Source organism: Tupaia chinensis, unplaced genomic scaffold, assembly GCF_000334495.1.
Source record: "Tupaia chinensis unplaced genomic scaffold, TupChi_1.0 Scaffold000555_1, whole genome shotgun sequence".
Lineage (NCBI taxonomy): Eukaryota > Metazoa > Chordata > Mammalia > Scandentia > Tupaiidae > Tupaia > Tupaia belangeri.
The window spans coordinates 2,853,093-2,876,698 of NW_006160067.1; the positions used below are offsets into that span (position 1 = coordinate 2,853,093).

At 39.3% G+C, this 23,606-nt stretch overlaps 1 protein-coding gene across 1 annotated transcript in view; it reads right to left on the reverse strand.

The window, feature by feature from the left end:
• The window catches only part of ANO3 (anoctamin 3), a 201,450-nt gene that overhangs the window by 162,193 nt on the left and 15,651 nt on the right, over nt 1-23,606 (reverse strand). Inside the window, exon 2 of the mRNA XM_027775367.1 lies at nt 264-422. Coding sequence (XP_027631168.1) covers nt 264-422 — 159 coding nt within the window. The remainder of the gene's footprint in view (nt 1-263; nt 423-23,606) is intronic.

Here is a 23,606-nt window from a genome sequence, read left to right on the forward strand (position 1 = left end):
TTTACATAGGTATAATCATTTCCTTTTCAGTTTTTAAAGTAAAAATAGCCATGCCCTTTGAAAAATATTTAAATTGTACAGAAATGTATAAAGAGTGAATAGATATTTAAATAGAACTATACATATGTATTATTTTACATTTGGAAGAAAGTAAGTATAGATTTTATAGAGTCATGTGGTGTAGACATTCCATACTGAAATGTAAGTGGTTGTACCGGTTCTGGCATATGATACCGAATAATCAATGACTGTAAAGCACTTACCTCCTTCTCCAACATTAGGCCTTCTGCTCTGAGGTTCTTTTCAAATGTGTTTCTTTTGTCATATTGTATATTTGTCTTTCGATAAACCAGGATATAATCAATTCTCTTTTTGCCATCTTTGAATAGAAGTCCACTGGATGCTATGTAATTCATGTCATTCTGGAAATAAACCAATGACTGTTAATGCAGGTTGGATGTGCACAAACCTTTTGGTTACAGTTACTTCTGTTTGGATCCCAGCAAACCAATATTTAAAAATACATTTTTTATATTCCTACTGTGAAATATCAAAAGACAATGAACGTTTGCATGTCAGAAACTAACGAATGGTTTTCTAGGATTTGAAATGAGGCAGTCCAATTCCTAAACCTGTGTTCTGTAAGCTGGCATTAAAACGTATGTGTTTTATTCAATAAGATCGTATAAAAATTCTATCAGCTAGAATATGCTGAGTATGTACTAAGCACCATGCACGGACATAAGTGCTTTCTATACTTTATTTACTGCACACAACTTGGCATTTCAAAGATAAAGCATTAAGGCTTAATGAAGGTAAGTCCTGAATCGAAACTAACATAATTTCTGTGTTAGATAACAGACAAGGCATTACGTTCCTCCTGTGTGTTCATCACTACTACAACCACACAGGAATTCCTGAGCTGCTCGCTTCAGGAAACACTAGCTCTACAGATATAAGACTGACCGAACTAGAACGGCTTACCCATCAGACAAATAGCTTTCTCACCAAGACTGCTTCACAGCCTTTGCTTTACTATACTCTCCAGGCCAAGCAATTTGTCACAGACTCTGTCCAACTTTGAATCAAATTCCTGTCTTAAAATTACCTGCACAGGTCCTACCACCCATTGAAAACTCTTCCCTAACTTCACCTTTTTGAAACCCTACTAAGATTATTCAGATGGCATCTTACTTGTTGAGAAAATCAGTTTTCCTGATTAACATATTTTCCTCCTGGTCTTATTAGAGAGGGCTTTACCAGTACAATGTTCAAGATCTCTGAAGAATCAGAGATGATAACATTTTGTCTGACTCCAAGTTCCACATAGTTAGCCATGACCTACCTTGTCCACCTTTCTCTACTTTCCATAAAAGTATCTGAGCATTGTGCCCACTCTCTATTCCTTGTTTCTCATACTGGCATGCTTGAGCCTCTGACCTTTCTACCATATGGAGAGCCATCAGGAAATTTTGGTCAAAAGCATCTCAGACTGTGTTGGAGGAGTCTGACTGGGACATACATGCTGGTCCAGATGGAAGCGGTGAGGACAGGAGTTATTAGGAGTCAAGGGGACAAAGAGCAAGAACTGACTCAAGTGAAGCAACAGAATAGATGGCTGAGAAACTGCCACTCAACAGGGACAGCTTAGGTGGCCTGCGTGCCCTTGGGTGGTCTCTGATTTTGCAGAGAAAATACATTCATGTGTATGCATTCAGAGTACCTGGGACTCCCAGCTTCAAAGACAAGAAGGGTCTTCATAGCCTCTTCAATGTATGGAAAAGTTTTGAGATTTCAAGGATTATCATACAGAGTACCATGGAGTGACTAAATAACACCACCAGAACCACCAGAGCCTTGCAGTTGTGTAATAGTAATAATGAAGTGATAGCTATCACTAATTGCATGCGTACTATGTGCCAAGCTGTGCCAAGTGCTTCATAACTTATTCAACCATCATAACCCATCAAGGTAGCTATTGACATGAGTACACAGAACCCAGAGAGACTCAGTAACATCTAGTTGTCATAGAAAAGGTAATACTCTGACCAGCAGTTGGTGTAATGACTATGTCACTGGACTCTCATATAGTCAACCATGGTTCGAATCCCAGTGGCTTAAACTCATGCAGGGCACATGTACATGCATGCCCAAGATCCCAAGAGGAGAATGGAAGAGAAGAGATCACGGCGTGGCCATCCTCCCTGTGGGGGAGGGTGATTTCTCGCTTTCTGTCTCTCTGTCTGGCGAGCGCACGCGCCCTATAGCAAAAACCTCTCCAAAAAAAAAAAAAAAAAAGAAGAAGAAGAGGCAAAGGTAACACCGGTGCCAGGTGCCAGAATGCCAGAATTTCTTCTACTTGATCTCTTATCTGTGGTCTTGACCATTATATGAAAAAAAGGGAAAGGCAGGGGACCAGCAGTTAGCGTAATGGCTATGTCGCTGGACTCTCACGTAGTCGACTGCGGTTCGCGTCCCAGACCCAGTGGCTTAAAACTCACGCCGGGCGCCTGTGCGTGCATGCCCAGGATCCCGAGAGGAGAATAGAGAAGGGATTGCGGCGTGGCCATCCCCCCTGGGGGGTGATTTCTCGCTTTCTGTCTCTCTGTCTGGCGAGCGCACGCGCCCTATAGCAAAAACCTCTCCAAAAAAAAAAAAAAAAAGAGAGAGAGAGAGAGAGAAAGGCAAATAAAAGCAGACATTCCGAGGAGTGGACTTGAACTGTTACAGAACATACCAGAAAGGGCCATTTTCAGCTGTGTCTGCTGATTTGATTATTGCAAGAGCCTGACTCATTTCTCTGCCTCTCTGCAGGTTGTTCTCAGTGTGACAGCTGAGGTAGTGAGTAGTCCTTCGTACCATGGATTAGGTCATGGGATCCCTCTCCCAAAGACCTTCCAATTGCTCTCTATATTCCTCACTCTGGATCCCATTTTCCTTAATCAATATATTTCTTAATGCCTGTGAACTTCTAACATACTAGATAAGCACGAAATTTTTTCTTATCTTTTCTCTACTGTCTTTTTCTGCTAGAATATACATTCTGTGGCGAAAGGATGTGTTCACTGTTTTGTTTACAGATAATTACAAATATCTAACCCATGGCCAGATACATAAAGGATGTTAATAAGTATTTGTTGGAATAAGAACAATAAAAAAGGTGGTGGGGGGAGGAAGCAAGAGGAAGACAATCTCTAGTGCTGAGTAACCTGGTACGGCTAACCTCAAGAATATAAAGCCAAGGAAAAATTGTGTGGCTACTGCTCATCCACTCCCCTCCAATATTTATAACAGGACGGATTATGACACCTCAAATGAAGAATTACACAACTGAAACAGCATTGCAATATTGGCCCTTCTACTTTGTATCTGCTACCTACAGCTTCTAGGCATCTCCCCGTCATTCCAAACAGGGACTGGGCAAATGAAATAATACACAAATTTTCCTCTGCATTTTCTTTTATTTGCAATATACCATCCTCTCCAATTGAGTATAAACTATCTGTTAAGTCTTACACTTGTAGTTCTAATAACATATTTAATCCAGGTGAGGACAAGACATCACTCAAGGAGAAAATCTAGCAATCAAGTGATTGGCTGGCAGGAAAATCACTAGAAGAAAATAATTTTTAAAAAGATTTTACATGCATTTTATATTTTAAAAGCAGCTCAGTTGGATGGTGGAATCCAGATGGTTATTTTTATTTAATAGTCTAATACCAAGCAAAATACATACTATCATCTCCCAAGCTGCCTTACTACTTAAAAATAGAAGACATCTTTTTGACAATAAGAAAACTTAGATATTATAGCAAGTTTTGTCTTTTCCTTTGAGTAGACATGTTAACAAATTCTGTTAAATGGTATTCTAACGTATCATCTAACTATTCAATCAATTCTACATTATTAATGAGGAGTTTTACCAGGCACAAGATAATGTAGAAGTCAAAATGGCACTAGAGAATCATGTTAAGACATGAAAATCTTTTCTGAATTATGTATTCAGAACTCAGTATAGGTTCTAGACTATTTGAAGAGTGAGAATATAATATTTTGTTTGAATATGTGACAACCATTAAGCAAGGTGTTAATTAACCCACGTTGAAACTTGTTACTTAAAGTCAGAATTGAAAAAAAAAAAAAAAAGGCATGACATACAGCATTACACCTAGACACAAAAAGTGCCATTTCATCAGTTGATATAACAGTTGATAAACATGAAATCAGGACTCCTTTCTCAAATGACCTGAACACTAAAGTGCTTTCTGATCACACTGTAGAATGCATTCAATTTGGAAACAGTTTTTTTCATATTTTTTGTTTCCAGGAGACATCACGAAGCTCAGATACTTTTAGAAAATCTGCTCTTTCTAGAGACTACCTCAAGACTATGGAAGTATGGCTCATCTTGAATCCTTTGCAAAGATTTTAACTTATCTGCAAAATACCAGTAGAGACCTTCCCAGTTGCATGAGAATGTGTTTTAGAATATATATTTTTAAATAATTATTTATTAAATTTTATGTATTAATTCATTTATTTAAATTTGACCAGAGAGAGACAGAGAGCGAGAGAGAGAGGCAAAGTGAGAAAGCAAGCCACCAGGTCTGGGACTTGAACCATGGTCAGCCATATGGGAGTGTTCAGCACCTTAACTACCATGCCACCTACTGGTTCCTAGATTTTTTTTTTTTTTTACATTCAATCACTGTATATCATTACAGCATATCAAATGAATTTTCTCATCTTGAATACACTGTATAGGGTTCCAAAGATATTACCATATATATTATTATCATCAACAGATAATTTTCTATGTTTGTGTCCCTTAAATGCTTTGCTTCTTTCTTTTTTCCTTGATTCTTGCCGTCTCAGCCTCCTCCATTTCTCTAGCCTCCTATACTGTCTCTAGTATCTACAGTTGCTATATAGGCCTATATAACTTCCAGTCTTTCAGTTAATGATGACAGTAACTACTTGTTTTGATGAGATTTTATTTTTGTCTTGGTTGTTTATTCTTTTCAATCTAATAAGCATTTATCAAATATACAACGTGTGCTGGATTCTGTGCTGAAGTCTAGGGCTAAAAGCTAAGAAGGCATCAAATACGTTCAGGGATTTCAGCATATACCCAAGGAGGGGGGCAGTCCCGTAAAGATGTAGTTCCAATGCCATAGCTATTGTGTGCAGTCATAGAGGCAGAGCTACAAAGAGTGGAGGGATGTTGAGTTGGAGCCAGAGGAAGCCTGACTAATGGGTGCCCATGGCCACCACGAATCATGTTATCTTGGTGAATTTACTAGAGCATGTCCCCGTCTGGCACAAAATTAGATCATTTAATTAATCTGTAAGTAATGGCTGATTGATTATCTGCTAACCACACTTTTGAGTTAATAGGATGCAGTATGACATAGTGATTCAGGGGTTAAGACCTGGATTTAGACTTGGAGTCTAATCAACTGTGTTCTTAGACATTTAACTTAGCCTCACTGTTCAGACTCAATTTCTATGACTTTTATTTATATTTTACAGAGAGAGACAAGCATCTGTAGTAGACCCCTTATAGTGTATAATGTGTTTTCTGTTAGTTTGTTTTTAATAGGGATTGTTTTTATTGTGCATCTGCGATGTTCTTACCAATAGCACTATTTTCTCATTTGTCTGAAATGAAAAGAAGACATATTAAGAATTGTTTTGTTTCCTATAATAAGTAGTGTCTGTAACAAGTGCTATTAGGAAGAAATGATTGTTAACTCTGAAATAAATTTTAGTGACATGCCCAAGCTTTTGGGCTTTTTTCTAATTAAGGAGTGTAAAGCCAGGACTTCTGGGTAAAACCTGGTATCAGACGAACAGTGTCTAGACTGCTGTCTCCTTATTTACCATTAAAGATTACCCTAGAAGGACACAGTTACAAATAAATGTCACCACTGGAAACTACTGAAACACGTTTCCATCATTTATAGACATAGTAGCACAGGGTTAAGAAACCCTAGCCTAGAATATAGACACCTGAAAGTACATAAGAAACATAATTATTTTTCAGAAAATTTTCCTATGAAAATCATCTTTAATTATGCACTTTAGGAAGGTCAAAAATCATACTCCAGAGCTCTAAGGAGCCATTCTATATTGAATGTTACACAAACCTGGACAGGCAACTGCCTCTTAAACACAGCATCAGCCCTACCATCAGTCATCCAAAATAGAAACCCTCTCCAAATCAGTAACTTTGGAGTACCCACATCAGACAGCAGAATCTCTCAGTGATGAGATTCCAGTCATGTTACCATCCGAGGGAGAAGAGTGCTGTTTAAGTACTAACTACTCGATACTCGAGTCTTCTTGAAAGGAATAATAGTAGCATAATCGAAGCAGAAACCAAGTCCCACAGTAAGCACTGTGGGGAGAGTCAGGAGAGTCATGACAGATTTTTGCATAGAAAAACAGAAAAATATGTCATGACTTTCCCGATGACCAAACGAATGAACTGATTTCATGCTCATAAGAACTGAAGGTTGTGCTCAATATCGGATTTCGCAGGCACTAAAACCGAGGCACAGCCTGACATCTCACTGCCATTGCCTTACCTCAGGCTCACAGGGGACGGGATTATGCAAGGATGTGAACAACAGGAGGCTGGGACCATGTCAGGACATCCTGGAGACTGTCGGTCACAGTAAGGTACATGTATTAGATACAAAATTAAAGAGCTGATTTAAGAGATTAAAATGATGATCTTTAAAAATCTTATGGAATATTGCATGAGGGAAGGAAGACGTAGGGCTTCATTCACCAAAACTCCTCTACAGAATAACTCAAGCATAGCCTGTCACCTTGGAAATACCACCACAGAGGACATTAAAAAAAAATCATAAAACAGAAAAGGAAGATGTGGATTTGGTGGATCTGAGCCTTATTCATGGTTCTATCCCCACTCATGTGTCTTGTGACAACGGGCTTCTCTCTGTTGCTTACTTCCCCTATCACGGATTGAAGAGTAGTTGCTATAACAAGTAGGGCATTTGGGGCTCTGACACTTCATGGTGCTCACACAAATTTGACAGCTGAATGCACTCCCTACAGTGCTCCATGGTTCTTCAGGGGAAAATCAGGGAAGACAACTGAGCTGTTTCATTCCTACCTAGGTAAGCACCTTTAACACCAGAAAACAGGGCTTCGTTTACTCCAGTGAAAAGCAGCCGCTGGTCCAGTTCAACATTACTAGACTTCACAAATCAACTGGAATACAGAGTGCATTACTTTGGAACATGGGTGTTTGTTTTGGCCACTATAGTAATATCCGAAGGGAAAGGACAGAGATGTAAACTCTCAGTACAATCTAGCATTCAGTTTCCGAACAGGGCATACAACAGAAAAGCACAGATGGGATTCTCACAATATGGCAAACAATATAAGTTCACAACCCTCATGTAATAAATGTAATAGAATACTAGTAATGATATGCAAAATGAAACCTACATATTTGAAATTCAAAGAAGGAGTAAGCATGTAAAAGCCTGGTTCCAGGTAAAATAAAAGGTAGAAAACTCTAAGAGCACGCTGGCAAGGTGATCCCCTGATCACTACATCTAGAAATCAGTTTAAAAATTGTGAAAAAAGGCATTCATAAATTGACAAATGAAAAATTTAAATATCTAGCTAAAGAAATAAAATTCAATGGAAGTTAGAAAACACTGATACTGAAAATATGATCTTTTTAATAAAAGAGGCCAATTTAGCTGATTTGAATGTCCTCATGAAAAATTAAATTTGACTTCTACACTTCATATCATAGTCAAACGTCAGTTCTAGAACAGAAATAAACTAATAAATCGATGATAAATTGAGCTGCAACAAGAATGTCAAGGCAACTCAATGGGAAAAAATAGTCTTTTCAACAAATGATGCTAGGACAACTATGTATCCAAGCATAAAAGAGGCTGGATTGTATGATAGTTCTATTTTAGGTTTTTGAGAAACTTCCATATTGTCTTCCACATTGACTGCAGTAATTTACATTCCCACCAGAAGTGTAGGAGAGTTCCCTCATCACTGCTGCCTCTCCAGCGAAAAATAAGGAAGTCCCTCAAAAACCTACAAATAGAACTACCATACAATTCAGTAATTCCACTCCTGGGTATCTACCCAAAGAGTAGAAACACACTTCAGACAGAAAAACTTGCATATCCATGTTTATTGCAGCACTATTGACAACTGCAAAGACATAGAATCAACCCAAATGTCCAAGAACAGATGAATGGATTGGAAAAAATGTGGCACACACATAACTACAGAATAGAACTCAGTCAAAAAAAATAAAAAAATGAGAACCTGGCAATTGATAGAAAATAGGCAAATATGGAAGATTTAATGCTAAGCGAAGCAAGCCAGGCTATGAAAGAGAGGCAATGTATATCCCTCTTAATATATACTGAATGTTTGCAGAAACTGAAAGACTAGAAGTCTAGAAGTTAGAAAAGCATGGAAAGCAACTGTGGATACTAGAGACAGTGTGAGAGGGTGATGGGCAATGGGAAAGAGGGCAGGACAGAGGGAATCAAGGGAAAACAAAGAATATCAAAATATTTAACAGACACAAAAATGAGGGTTGCCTGTTAATGTTGTGTATGGGGATATCTTTGGACTACCATGCAGTGTATTCAAGCTGGGAAAGTTCATTTTGTGGATTGTAGAGATGTACAGTAATGAAATGTAAATTTAAAAATGAGAAAAAAGTTGAACTTTCATCATAACTGTACAAAAATTATATCAAAATGGATTACAATCCTTAGCATAATATTGAAAACTCTAAAATTTGTAGAATAAACATAAGAAAAAATACTTGTGACCTTGGATTAGGCAATGGTTTCTTAGATACAACACACACACACACACACACACACACACACACACAGTGACAAACTTACAACAGCACCAAAAAAGATAAATAGGACTATAACCAAATTGAACACTTTTGTGCTACAAAAAAAAAATAATAATAATAATGAACCTCCAAGAAAATGAAAACAGGACTGGCCCAGTAGTGCAGTAGTGCAGTGATTAAACACTGGGCTTAATAGAGCTGAACCCTGCCTGGTCTAACAGGTTTCAAATCCCAGTCTTAGGTTCTTGCAAAGCATTCCAAGTGCACATGCGTGCATGCCCCCAAAATTCCGGATGGTATAGAGAAATGAAGGACAAAGGACTGCAATGTGACCCTCAAAGGGGGTGCTTTGCCTTTCTTCCCCCTTTCCCCAGGATATGTGCCTTTCAGCAATTAAATAAAGGAAGTGAAAAGATAAACCACGCAACAGAAAAAATATTTTTAAAGCCACATAAACGGGATCTTCAAAAAGTTCATGCAATATGAATTTTAAGAAAAACTTTGCAAAAAAAAAGAAAAAACTATGCATAGATTTAAAAAAAAATTTTGCACCAAACAAAACTTGTATTTTAATTCTATTTTTCTCTTTTTTTTCTTTTTTCTTTTTGAGAGGCTTTTGCTATAGGGCATGTGAGCTCACCAGAAAGAGAGAGAGAGACAGAAAGTGAGTAATCACCCCCCAGGTGGGATGGCCACGATGGCCATACCGCAGTCCCTTCTCTTCCATTCTCCTCTCGGGATCTTGGGCATGCACGCACATGTACCCAGCATGAGTTTAAGCCACAGGGTCTTGAACCACGGTCGACTACATGGGAGTCCAGTGACATAGCCATTACACTAACTGCTGGTTCCTTAATTCTATTTTTCCACAAACATTTTGAATTCCCTCATTACCTGATGAAGGACTTGCTTCCAAATATATAAAAAACTGTGACAGATCAACAATAAAGATGAAAATAAGCCAATTAAAAATAGATAAGGATTTGGATCCTTATCCTAAGAAAATATACAAACAACCAATGAGAACAAAGCTCAAAGATAATTAACATAATTATAGTCATTAGGGATATGCAAATCAAAACAACAATGAGACCCCACCTCGTACCTTTTAACACGGCCCTGACAAACAAAACCAAGTCAGTGTTGGCGAGGACATGGAAACCTTTGGACCCTCATATATTGTGGATGGGGATTTAGGGTAGTGCAGAAGCTTTGGAAGACAGTTTGGTAATTACCCGTGATATTATAGTAAGTTATATTGTGTGATTCCATTCACATGAAATTTAATAACAGGCAAATATATAGAGACAGAAAATAGACGAAACCATTAAGCACATCAAACTGTACACTTTCAATGGGCAATGAATTGTATGGTATTTAAATTTTCTCTATATATGGCTACTAAAAATTAATTTTGCATCAATTAATGATTGTGAAGTGCACATGAGCTCAGCCTCTAGAGTAACAGGAATTCTGGGTAGGCGAATATTTCTCAAGTAGGAGACAGTATTTATGCAGACGTAGACAACATAGATATGGGAATAGGACAACACAAAGCAGAAATAGAACACAGATCGTGAAAAGAGACAAACATATGTATGACTGAGGAAGACTCAAACATCCATGGGCTTTTCATGGATACAGTGGACTATCCAATTACTGACACTAAGAAAACCTGTTAACTTTATAGAAATAAATACAGTCGATCTATAATATACAGGTGAAACCAAATAACAAGAATAAGACATAGATCAGGAAATAAAAATCTAAAAATTTTTAGAATGAAATGTAGGAGAACATTTTTGTGATTTTTGCCATGGAAATTGTTTTTGTTTGTTTTTAACAAGAAAAAAAGCACCAGCAACTCATAAAGAAAAATACCAGCAAATAAAATTACAATGAAATAAAAGCTTTGTGGATTTAAAAGGTACAGTAAAGATTATAAAACGATAAGCTATAATCGGAAAAGATTTTTCATGAATACATCCAATAAGGTATGTCTCCAGGTTGTATAAATAACTCCTCTAAATCAATAAGGAAAAGCAAATAATTGAACATAAAAAAACATGATGATATCAATAAGATAATTTTTTAAAATGCCACTGTATTATCTGAAATAGCAGAAGGTGGGAAACTAAAGCAGTCTATCAACTGGAAAGTGAATTAATAAGTTATGGTCATATACTTAATGCTACTTGTTTTGTAAACAGAATATCAAAGGTGCTTAGATAGCCATAAAAAAGATGCTGATGAACTTTTTAAAAAGCAATATCAAGTATATCGCATATTTCTCCAAATTTTAACACTTAATACATAATGGTCAATAGTGTTTAAGGATACATATTATATACTGAAAGTATAAAAATTCTTATGGGAACGAAAATCACCAAAATCAGAAGAGTGGCTGTTCTGTTGAAATAAGGAAAGGGATCAGAGAGTGTTATACAGGAATCTCAATTTTGTCCGTGATAATCTATTCTGAATCAAATACCACAAGCAATTCACATCCAGCAGAGTTCAGTTTTGAAAATATCTTGTTATGGATTAATATGATCTAATAATACGTTTTCAATGTGCCTGAAATGTGCATAATAACCATAAGTTCAACAATCAGCATGGTCTATGATCTTGGAAGTAAACAGTCTGGGACTGTATAGTTGTTTGACAGTTAAAATTCTTATTATTTAAGGTTCAATTTCCTTATATATTATATGGAACAGAAATGGTAATAACCTTACATGGCTATTTTAAGAATTAGTTGAACACTGGGAAAAATAAAGTGGTTCACACACTGTAGTTATTATTACAACTGAAGACCTTTAAACAAGTCATTGTAATGCTAATTATTAATCACTAAGCAGTATATTCATTTTAGTTAACTATACTTGAGCCTACATCATCATTTTGAAAAATTAAATATGCTAAAATGAACTTCTCAGAGATCTTAATTAGGATGTATTTAATCACTGGTGATATGGAAGGGAACCCACAAAGTCTAAGGGGTATCACTAGGAATGATGATCGTCTCAGAGCACCTGTGTTGTGGAGCAGTGAACATGGCCAAGCCCCACAAAGCCAGTGTGGCTAAGAGAACTTTCTCCCTGAACTCAACCTAAACCTTACCCATAGTTATTCTGCACTCTGACAGTGATTAGATAGAAATACAAAGAAAACGGATTTATGAACTTACTGATGGATTGAGAATGACGTTGTTCTAAAAGGTGAAATTACAAATGAGACAAAATCAAATGCCAGTTTATTGTAAAGGAGTTTGGAGTTAAACCCTGTAGGGAGTTTGAGAAGAACCAGGAGCTCGGTTCCAAGGCTTTGCTTGCTGGCGTAACACCACGGTCCTCAAAGAAGACCTTGTCAAACAAAGCAAGGTTTCAGAAGAAAAAGATTTTTGGTGATGATCCCAATACATATTCAGAAAACTCACTGAAAACATTGATAATGTCACTGACCTAGTGGAAACATGCCTAAGAAACTCTGTTTCTAGATATTTGCATCAAATTTTCCTATGAAAACGAACAAAAATGCAAAAGTCTAAAAAATCATGGAAGAGTTCACAAGGTAAACAAGGGTTACCAGGTCAAGTCAGGACAAAGCAGAAACGAGAAACCAAGAGCTCAGTCTTATCTGAGCACAGGGTCTCCTTCATCCCAAGGACACCCACAGACTGTGAGTCTGGGTTTTGTATTAGTGTTCTCTGTGTCTAGGTGCCAGGGACACAATGGTGAATGAGTCAGGCAGCCCAGTCTGCACCAGATATTTTTAGGACACCTCGGTGGTAAGAGCACTTGAAATATTAAGATCCTTCCTTCGACTGGCTCTGGACTGGCGACAGATGAGGGCCAGGTGGGTGCCAGAAAAGAAGGAGGAGCTTAGCACACAGACAGGTCAAATCACACAAGGGCAGTCTGAATACATTTGCATTTTCACAGATGTAAACATCACAATGTGAAGGCAAATACAGAATGGGAAAAAATATCTCTGAGACATAGGAATGACCCCAGAACGTTACCCTGGTCAAAGGTTACTATTTCACTTGAATATTTCACTTAAAATGGCAACTCTTCAGATCAGGGTATCAAAGTGTCTGGGCCTGAAAAACAGCTGAGTGTCATCATGAGTGTCCTTGACCAGACAAGTGGAAATGGGAAAATCCACACTGGTTCCAAGGCAAGCAATTCTAAATCATTAGATATTTCGCATTAATCATATCGTCTGTGAGGGCCAAGAATAAAATCCCCCCATAACCTTCACACCAAGATGGATCTGACTTGAGAAATGGACTGGCTTTTGCAGAAACAGGAGACCTAGGCTGTGTTCCTTACATTTGCAGGAAATTACTTTTCCTGACCCAGAGGTCCTACGTGGCCCTCCACTACTGACTAAAAGCTCTATCAATAAGACAAGAATCTCTTGAGACCAGGAAGAGGAAGAAGTATTATCAAACAACTATATTTGCCAAGGTCATAAAGAAGTTGACTTTATTATGTTGGCTACACATAATCTACTCAGAGTGAAAATTATTCAAGTCCTGTCAGAAGCCTTGGAAAGCTGGCATTGAAAACATGTAACAGAATGGGAATGCCTGTTTTCATGAGCTCAGGTCTTTTCAGTGCCAGAGTAACTGTTGCTTTTAAAAGTTGATATTAATAAAGAGATAAAAGAAATGCAAGCTCTTTGAACCTAAGGTGTCATTTAAGATTAAAGCTCTGGCTATTTCTGCTTGTGCAGGCTTCAATTTTGGTAGCTTAGTTTCCTATTCTATGGAAGGACAGGTCAAGACAAAAACCTAGCAGTTCTTAGCCCTTCATTGGCAATAGGTGATTTTTTTTTTTTTTTGAGAGGTTTTTGCTATAGGGCGCGTATGCTCACCAGACAGAGAGAGACAGAGAGACAGAAAGCAAGAAATCACCCCCCAGGGTGGATGGCCACGCCGCAATCCCTTCTCCTCCATTCTCCTCTTGGGATCTTAGGCACGCACGCACACGCGCCCAGCGTGAGTTTAAGCCACTGGGTTGGGGACTCGAACCACGGTCAACTATGTGGGAGTCCAGCGACATAGCTATTACGCTAACTGCTGGTCCCAGCAATAGATGATATCCTGAGAAGAAAACACGTGCTTACATACTCAGATTGTTATGCATACATTTCAGAGAGACCAGTTAGCCTGAGATAATGTATATATTGAGCATCCACAAATACCAGGTGAGAACCCCCTGGGTCAGTTCCTGGAGCACCTCCCTCTGTACACTAAGCTCCACGTGACAAGCCTTAACAAAAAAGTCGACTCTTCTAGCAAATCTTCCAAGCACTTTGGAAGCTGTGTGGCTAACGTAGCAGGGCAGCCGTCTGAGTTCCTGAGAAGCAGGACCCTTAGTACAAGTACCCAGTATTCTCTTTGAGGTAAGTGGAGGCACTCATATTTCAATTCCATGAGGACAACATGATTTGATAACTGAGACAAAGGCTCGCTTCTACTTCCTACCTCATGTTACTGTGCCCAAATCCATAGTCAAGTTCTCAGTATCTTTATTTATAAAATGGTAATAATAAGGCCTTTCACTTCCTTGCAAATTTACACAGATGGTGTCTGATGTATGTAAAGTAACTAGCAGCAAAAATGCCAGACTTCTTAGGTGCTAGATGAATGACAACTGTCATCTGAGAAGCGATTAGATATGATACAATATGGCATTGTTTTTCTTTTTTTTTTTTTGGAGAGGTTTGCTATAGGGCACATGCGTTTGCCAGAAAGACAGAGAAAGACAGAAAGCAAGAAATCTTCCCCCGGGGGGATGGTCACGCCACAATCCCTTCTCCTCCAGTCTCCTCTTGGGATCCTAGGCATGCAGGGACACATTTCCGGTGAGAGTTTAAGTCATCAGATCTGAGACTTGAACTGTGGTTGACTACATGGGAGTCCAGCGACATAGTCATTATGTCAACTGCTGGTCCCAATATGGCAGGGTTTTTCAATCTCTCTCTCATATTTTCCTATGCAAAAATGCATCATAACTTTCCAGAGAACTATGAACACACACACACACACACACACACACACACACACACACACTTGCAAAAGCTACAGAGCATGTATTTAGTAATTTTTTTTTAGATTGCACTTTTTCTTAAAAATAATAGCCCTGGGACCAGCAGTTAGCGTAATGGCTATGTCGCTGGACTCCCACATACTCGACTCTGGTTCGAGTCCCGGACCTGGCGGCTTGTTCGAGTCCCGGACCTGGTGGCTTAAACTCACGCTGGGCACGTGTGTGTGTGTGCCCAAGATCCCAAGAAGAGAATGGGGAGAAGAGATTGTGGCATGGCCATCCCCCCTGGAGGGTGATTTCTCACTTTCTGTGTCTCTGTCTGTCTCTGTCTGTCTGGTGAGCGCACATGCCCTATAGCAAAAACCTCTCCAAAAATAAATAAATAAATAAATAAAATAATAGCCTTTGCTAAACTGTTAATCTAAAAATAACAAGTGACCCAAGCTCTTTGGCACAGTCTGCAGTTTGCTGACCTATAGTGCTGGAAGCCACATGGCTGGCCAGAAGTTCTGACGCCCAGCGGGATCAACCTGCAACATGTCAGGTGTGTACACATGTGCCCAAGATTCTGACCAGCTGGAGGGCTGGGGGACAGGGTCAGGGCACAACCAGACTCTGTTGAGGGTGCTTCTTCCCTCTCTTCCTCTCTCCCTTTCTGTCTCCTTATCTCTCTAGTGAGCACATATTCTTTACCATGAATAGAATAAGTAAACCCTAAATAAATAAATGAAATCGGTTTATTGTACTTTTGTTCTTTTTTTCTATCACACATTAAAATAAGATCATATCTATTAAAAAGGTTAAACTGTTGCTGTGGATCTTAAAAGTTATTTTGAAAGCTATGCTTGGGCAAACATGTAGCTCCAGCAAGCCACAAACAGCTTAGCATAAATTAAACTTAATCTGAGTTTATTTAGTGTTTTTCTTGGCAAAGGGCAAGACTTGAGAGAGAAGGTAGTTGGAGGCTTGATGGTGGAAGGAGAACAAGGAAATGCCCAGAGGAGGCCAGGTGGCAGTGCCTCCGGCATGTGAGGGCAGCCAGAGTTCCAGTCCCTGAGGGCTGCAAACCAGCATGGGGAAGACGGAGGCCAGGACGGAAGCTGCACGAACTGAGGAGACTGATGGCCCTGTTTCAGGTCTGGGCCAGACTAACCTACACCATGCCTAGTGTGGAAATATCACATCTCTGTTTAATGATTGCAGGATTTTAAAGCTGGCAAAAAGCCACAGGCAATGCATCATTTAGAAAATAGAAACAAAACACAGAAAGCAGGAGTGGTCAAAACATGAGCTTGGAAAGTAGAACTGGCTTCTCTTCACTGTTGATCGGCTGGTGTGAACCATTTTAATGCACCCTGTTTAGAAACCAAACACAAGGTTATAATCCTGTGAAGGGTTTGAAGGTCATTAAAATCTCACTTATCTTTTAGCCTGTATTGCCCTGAAATTGTCCACAACAATCCTTCCTGCATGTTCCTATGCAGACATTTTCATATGTAAAATGACAAAAACAACTATCTCATAAAAGGCAGATCATTAAAATTCAGAAATGCAATTCCCATTCATTTAAAAAGTAAGCACTTTCTCTTCCTCTCTCTCTCCCTCTTTCTCTCAATGTATTGGGTCACTGGAAAAGTCATGATGCATTTTTGCATTGAAAACCATAGAACAATCCATCATGATTTTTCTGATGACCCAATACTTTGCAGTAACTCTGAGCTACATGTACAAGAAACAGAGAAGCATTTATCATTTGAGAAATCCTTCAATGTCCACTCAGCCCTAGGCACTTGTTTGAGTTATAGGAGATGGAGAGGTGATCGACAATCAGAAGAATAAAATAAACACCAAGTTCCCAATGACCAAGTTTGGAAGAGAAAATACTTAGTAAGCACCTGTTATAAGAACTGTTCTCCTTTCTACCATATGGGGTCCAGTGTGGCCGAGTATTAAAAGCTTATTGTTTGCAGGAAGACAGACGTGGGTTTGAATTCTAGCTCTCCTCTTAGCTAGTAACGTGGGCTTGGGTCGCATTCATCCCTGTGCTCACTGGTTTCTTCATTCATCAAGTAGGGCGAATATTTCTTGCAGTACAGAATGAACGACATACTGAAGGTTACTGATGTCGTGTTCTTCTGTCCTGTTACTATTTAGGCCTGGGATCTAAGTTCTGTAAAGAACATAGACATGGCCTCACAATCCAGGTATGAGGATAAATGAGCTTATTTATCTAAAATTGATTGGTAGGCAGTTACTGCACTGTTTATTGCTGTAATTACAAACGTATGGTAGAGTAGCTGTCCCCCTATCCACTTTTTAGTGGCCCATGGTTTCAGTCACCTACAAACAGTTGCAGGGAAAAAAAAAAAAGTAAGTACAATATGGTATTCTTAGAGAAACAGAGGCTATATTTACATAACTTTTACCATAGTACATTCTTGTAATTCTTCTCTTTTATGATTAGTTTGTGCTATTGATCTCTCACTGTACCTAACCTGTAAGTTCAATTTCATCATAGTTATGTACATAAAAGAAAAGACAATGCATTTAGACCTGGGTGCTACCTGCAACTTCAGATAGTCACTAAAGGGTTTTTGAAAAGTGTCCACCACGAATAAAGGGGAGACTCTTCTCTGAGTGGGGCACAGGATGAGCACTAGATGTGCATAAAAGAGGAGTATTTAGGTGAAAGAAGTGACAGGTATTAAAAGACACATGACGATTGGACACATACTAAGCATTTTAAACTATGTGTTTCAAGAAACAATCGTTTCCTGGAAGGCACATACAGAGGCTTCTCACGGCAACTGGGGCTGACCGAAGTAGCCCTTGCAGCTGTCCCTCCAACCTCGCTCTTTTCTGTATTCTAGCTTATCTTCGGAGAAAAAATAACAAAGCACAAGAAAAAAACAAGAAGGTGCATGTTCTTTAAGCAAAATCATCTATCAATGCTCACTCCAGAAGTAAAGTAGAAAAATTAAGATACAGCGAAACACGTGTATGTGTGTGGGGATATCTTCAAAAACTCCACGGAGAATGCCCAGTATGAAAAACTTAATATAGATTTAAAAGTTTTTTGCACCAAAATAAATTCGTATTTTAATTCCATTTTCTACACACTTCTTGAAGTACACTTGTACATCTCAGGTCCCTGATTCTCAGAAGATAATAAAGATTAATATCCTAATACCTCAAAAAGGACCCAATTTTATCAAAAACCATCTTAATTTTAGATAATGAAGCCATTCTCATGCCATGGCCAATGGTCCATAACCAATATATTTTTTCTTACCCATGTTTAAATGAGAAATTCCAGATACAGAGAAGTCTTTGCCCTTATTAATATTTTAGTATTGAGTCAAAGGTGAATTTTTTTTTTTTTTTTGGAGAGATTTTTTCGCTATAGGGCGCGTGCGCTCGCCAGACAGACAGAGAGAGACATAGAGACAGAAAGCGAGAAATCACCCCCCATGGGGGATGGTCACGCCGCAATCCCTTTTCCTCCATTCTCCTCTTGGGATCTTGGGCATGCATGCACATGCACCCGGCGTGAGTTTTAAGCCACCAGGTCCGGGACGTGAACTGCGGTCGACTACGTGGGAGTCCAGCGACATAGCCATTATGCTAACTGCTGGTTCCCAAACGTGAATTTTTTTAAATTAAATTTTGCTATGTGGAGAGAAAGGGGAAATGAGAAAACATTCTCTAGGGTAATGGCCACATTGTAATCCCTCTCTCCCCATATCTTCTCTTGGGATTTTGGGCACACACACACACACACACAACGTGCTTTTCAAGCTGCTGGTCCAGTCGGGGACTCAAGCCAAGCACTTGGCCATGTGGGTTCCAGCTGCCTTAGCCACCAAGCCATCAGCTGGCCCTAAATATGAGTTTCTTAAGGCATCATAAGTTATATGTAGCTATTTACAAAAAATATTAAAGTGTGCTTGTGAACAAATTAAGTACCCATACCATAAGTTCCCATTTAATTAGTACTGTCTATGTAATAAGAGGTTTGCTTTTAATGTTTTATGTTTTTGTTTAAGTAAAGTTTAGAAAATTATTAATTGCAGGGCTGCTTGAAATCCAGTACTAATGTGTAGAAGACGGATGTACCTGGGGTGAGTTTTAAGCCTCTGGGTCTGGTACTTGAATTGTGGTCAACTACATGTGAGTCCAGCGACATAACCATTATGCCATGTGCTGGTCCCAGCTGACAGTCTTTAAAAGACCACTATTGGGAACCAGCAGTTAGTGTAATGGCTATGTCGCAGGACTCCCATGTAGTTGATCGCGGTTCGCGTCCCGGACCTGGTGGCTTAAAACTCATGCCGGGCGTGTGTGCGTGAGTGCCCAAGATCCCAAGAGGAGAATGGAGTAGAAGGGATTGCGGCGTGACCATCCCCCCTGGGGGGTGATTTCTCTTTCTGTCTCTATGTCTCTCTCTGTCTGTATGGCGAGCACACGCGCCCTATAGTGAAAATCTCTCCAAAAAAATAAAAAATAAATAAAAAATTTAAAAAATAAAAATAAAAGACCACTATTTATATGTGTCAACTGCATGAAGACAGCAGCCTCGTCACTGTTTATAACCACGTAGGTGGCGCTTAGTCTAGTGCCTCCTATGTGGTGGGTATATGTAGGCTAGGCAGGGTAAATAGGAGAGTCAGGAAATACATTCAACAATTCACTCTTAAAATCCATATATGACGATTAAAATCGTAACGTCTCAGCCCCCAGTCCCAATCAGGCAAAGGTTCCCTGTTGAGTCATTTCCATAATCCTCACGTAAGATCTGCAGAGATGGGAGGATGCCCCAGAACAGATCACATACTGAGAGAAGGCATAAGTAAACCATAAGGTTTACAACTGCCTCTGAACACTTAGTTCAGCCACAGTTCACACCAGATGAGTTTAAGCAGGATAAATGTTCAGCTTTCTGAGCAGTTTCTGGGAGCTCTAGTTTCAATGTTGCTTTTTAGCCTTCTGCTTCTGCTATGAAGAACCATGATGGTTTAGGAATAAAGAGTTCAATGACGAACACATTCAGCAACAGGCCAATTAAAATGCTGCTCGAGGTGAGTTTCTAGGCATCTGTTTCTGATGCTGAGCTCCTTGCTAAAATCATTTGACTCTCTGGAGGGGAACTCCTGACAAATTCAGGGCTGACAGGTAGAAAGAAGGCATTGCCAAGAGAGGATGAGTTGGTGGCACGGGCAGGTCCAGTTCCTGGATGGACAACCTGATGGGCTGTTATCAGGTCTGAACTCACAGGGCTCGAGGCCTCCTCTTTCTGCCTTTGCTTCTCTGTGGAATCATTGCTTTTGCTATTGCAGATACAAGGGCTTACTACCCAGTCTCTCCCACGACATCTGAAATTGGACCTCTCAGCATCATGTTGACATAACATCTCAATATTGAACTGCAAACAATGCTAAAGCCATAACCTTTTGTTTTGTCAGTGTGCTGAACAGGCTTTATTATAAAATTGTGTGTGGTTGCAAGAAAAAAAAGAATGCAGTGGATTTAGGGTTGCAAGGTTGCTGTGACTGATCTCTTGAAGTCTTCTGAAGTTAAGCAACTTTAACTCACCAAAGGGTCCTTGCAGTTAGGCTGGGCAGAGGCAACTGCATTAAGTAATGGTGACAAGGAACACAGAGCATTAGAGAAGATCCTTAACAGAACTCAACAAGTGTTCAGGTAATGCTACTTTTCCCGCTTTAAGCCTCCCCTCCTCTCAGTCTGTTTCTACCCAGTACCACTTTAAGGCCCCACTAAATGAAGATAACAGACTCAGAGGTCCAGGCTCCACAAGAGTGGTAGTTTAAAAGTAAATAAATAATTAAAAATTGGTAGTTTCACTAATCTCTGTCCCTGCTCAAGGGTCTCTTTGTTTTGACAGATGGCTGTTTTCATTTCTTAATGAAAACATTCTATTTCAGTGGCAAACACGCGAAGAGCTTCTGTCAAACTCTCGGATCTAATGCCTGGACGAGAAATCCTTTGAAAACAGTATCCTGTATATCTCTTCATTTTTATACTAGAGAAAGAACTGCCTTATCTAAAAAGGATTAAAATTTAAAAAAAAAATTGTATCTATAAACATAAACTCTTTGAGCATCCCGAGCATTTCCAGGTTTTGAAAATATTGCTTTCCAATGTAGTGACATCACACCCACATACAACCCGTAGACAGAGTTGCAGATAATGTCAGTCCAGAGGCCTCTGTGCGGGAATCCTAATGTCCTCTTCTAGCTATGTGTGATTTATTTTTAAATAGATACATTTTCTAAAGAATACTTACTGTATTGATGGATGTGTTTCTTTGAAAAAGACAATGATAGAGCTGACCCTGTAGCCTAGTGGTTGGGGGAGTCACAGAGATCCTGGCCCCAGAGGCTTCCAAAATATACCAGGTACATGTGCATGTGTGCCCCAAAGCCCGAGAGTATAGAAAATTGCAGGAGAAGGGACTGCAGCCTGACCACACTCATTGGTGTGTCTCCTTCCTCTTAGAAGGGACTGCAGCCTGACCACACTCATTGGGAGTGGGTACTTTCTCCTTCCTCTTTTTCTCTCTCTAGTGACCATAGGTGACATCGAGCATTAAAAAAAGAAAAAAATATATTAAATATATTTGTAGATCCTATCATGAAGTACGTATAAGTGTAACCCAATTGTATAGACATATGAATTTTCCTAATATATAAACATGAAAACATCTGAAGTCAGGTTATTTCTAAATAGGACATTTTCTTAGATACATATATAAAATATCTATACTCAACTTTCTTCTAAGTGGTAAACTTAAAAGTAAATGGCTATATTTATAAGGACTCTACAAGATGAATTCCAAATCACAAGCATAATCTTCATGCTGCTCCATGTGGTTCCAGAACGCTCTGCTGACATAAGGAGCTGAGCACATATGACACGGGTCGTGGGCGAGGCTGATCTGTTCCGTCGATGTGCTTCGACATTGACGCCTGCTAGACATTTGTCAGAGTGAGCACAGATCCCTGCTCTGCTTAGACACTTGCTCCCCGCACTTTGCCTCCTTAGTTTATACAGCTCATTTATTATGTTGAAATCAGGTTCCTGATTCCATTCTCCACTTCCCGTCTCACCCAAATTGCAAAGACACATGTATCAATAGGGTCCAACCTAGCCGTGATCCAGTCCCTTCAAACACACTTTACCACATATTCAGTGTAAGGACAAGCTAGCGTTCTATTGGGTCGTCGGGAAAGTCCTGACGTATTTTTCCGTTTTTCTATGTAAAAATGAATCCTGACCTTTCTGACGACCCAATCATATTTAACATTCTACAGCTTTAATTTAGGTATAAAGATGACAACTATAGCAATGATACACCTCGTACCATGTTCTTTATTTCCCTTCCAAGGATCTCACCTGAGAAGCTGAGTGAACACAGTGGAAGTCGCCATTTCTACCACAGAGGAAAAGGAAGAGTGGCCCTAAATCATACAGGGCCTTCGACAAATCTCTTCTCCCAGAGCAGTTTTTTGTGTTCTCTGTGTCTGTCTCTCTTTCTCCTTTTACTTCCCTCTTCTCAACTGTCTTCTTATTCTTTTTTTTTTTTTCAGAGAGGTTTATGCTATAGGACACATGCGCTCGCCAGAAAGACAGAGAGAGACAGAGAGACAGAAAGTGAGAAATCACCCCCCAGGGGGGATGGCCACGCTGCAATCCCTTCTCCTCCATTCTCCTCTCGGGATCTTGGGCACGCACGCAAGTGCGCCCAGTTTGAGTTTAAGACACCAGATCAGGGACTCAAACTGCTGTCAACTACGTGGGAGTCCAGAGACATAGCCAGTACACCAACTGCTGGTCCTGCTCTTCTCAGCCGTCTAAGCACCTCTCACCTACTTCTAATCTCTCCTTGTCCTGACCCTGAGGTCACTCTTTCTTACCCAGATTGAGATGACCTACGGAAAAGGCACCTTTGCTGCCCACTGTGACTGTGTATCCCTGTACTAGTCGTTTAATCTCTAAGTTCCTTGATTTTTCTTTTTCATTTGTAGTAATATAGACACATTATAGTTATGAAGAAACTGTATGCCAACGTTATTCTAATTTTTTATGTATGTTCTTTTATCGATCCATCACAAATACCCAGTGAGATTGGTATTAACTGCCACCCTCCACACTGCCACTGCATTTATGGGGAGCGAATATGAGAGCACCAAGAATTTAAGCAATTTTTCAATATCCATCACACAGCATGTAAGCGGCAGTGCCAGGGTTCACATCCATGTGAACTAACTCCAGGGAACAAGTACTTAAAGATATCACGCTACATTGCAATATTTGTATTTATAAAAGGATGATGCTCAATATTGAAAGAGATGAATGTGGGTTTACCCTTGTTTTGGTAATTGCCCACTGTCCATATGCCTTAAAAAAGTCATACTATAGCCCACTAATGACACTGATTATACGAAAACCAGAAATTGTAATTGAATTTTTGAAAATTAAAAAAAAATAATCTATTTCATGTATGTGTATTATATAAAGCTCCATATACTCAGCACATACTATTTGCTCAATTAATTCTAGAATATGTTCTTTTTTAAATTTACCGCTGCTCTCAAATACATACAAGACAGCCTGACACTTCATGCTTTATACACGGA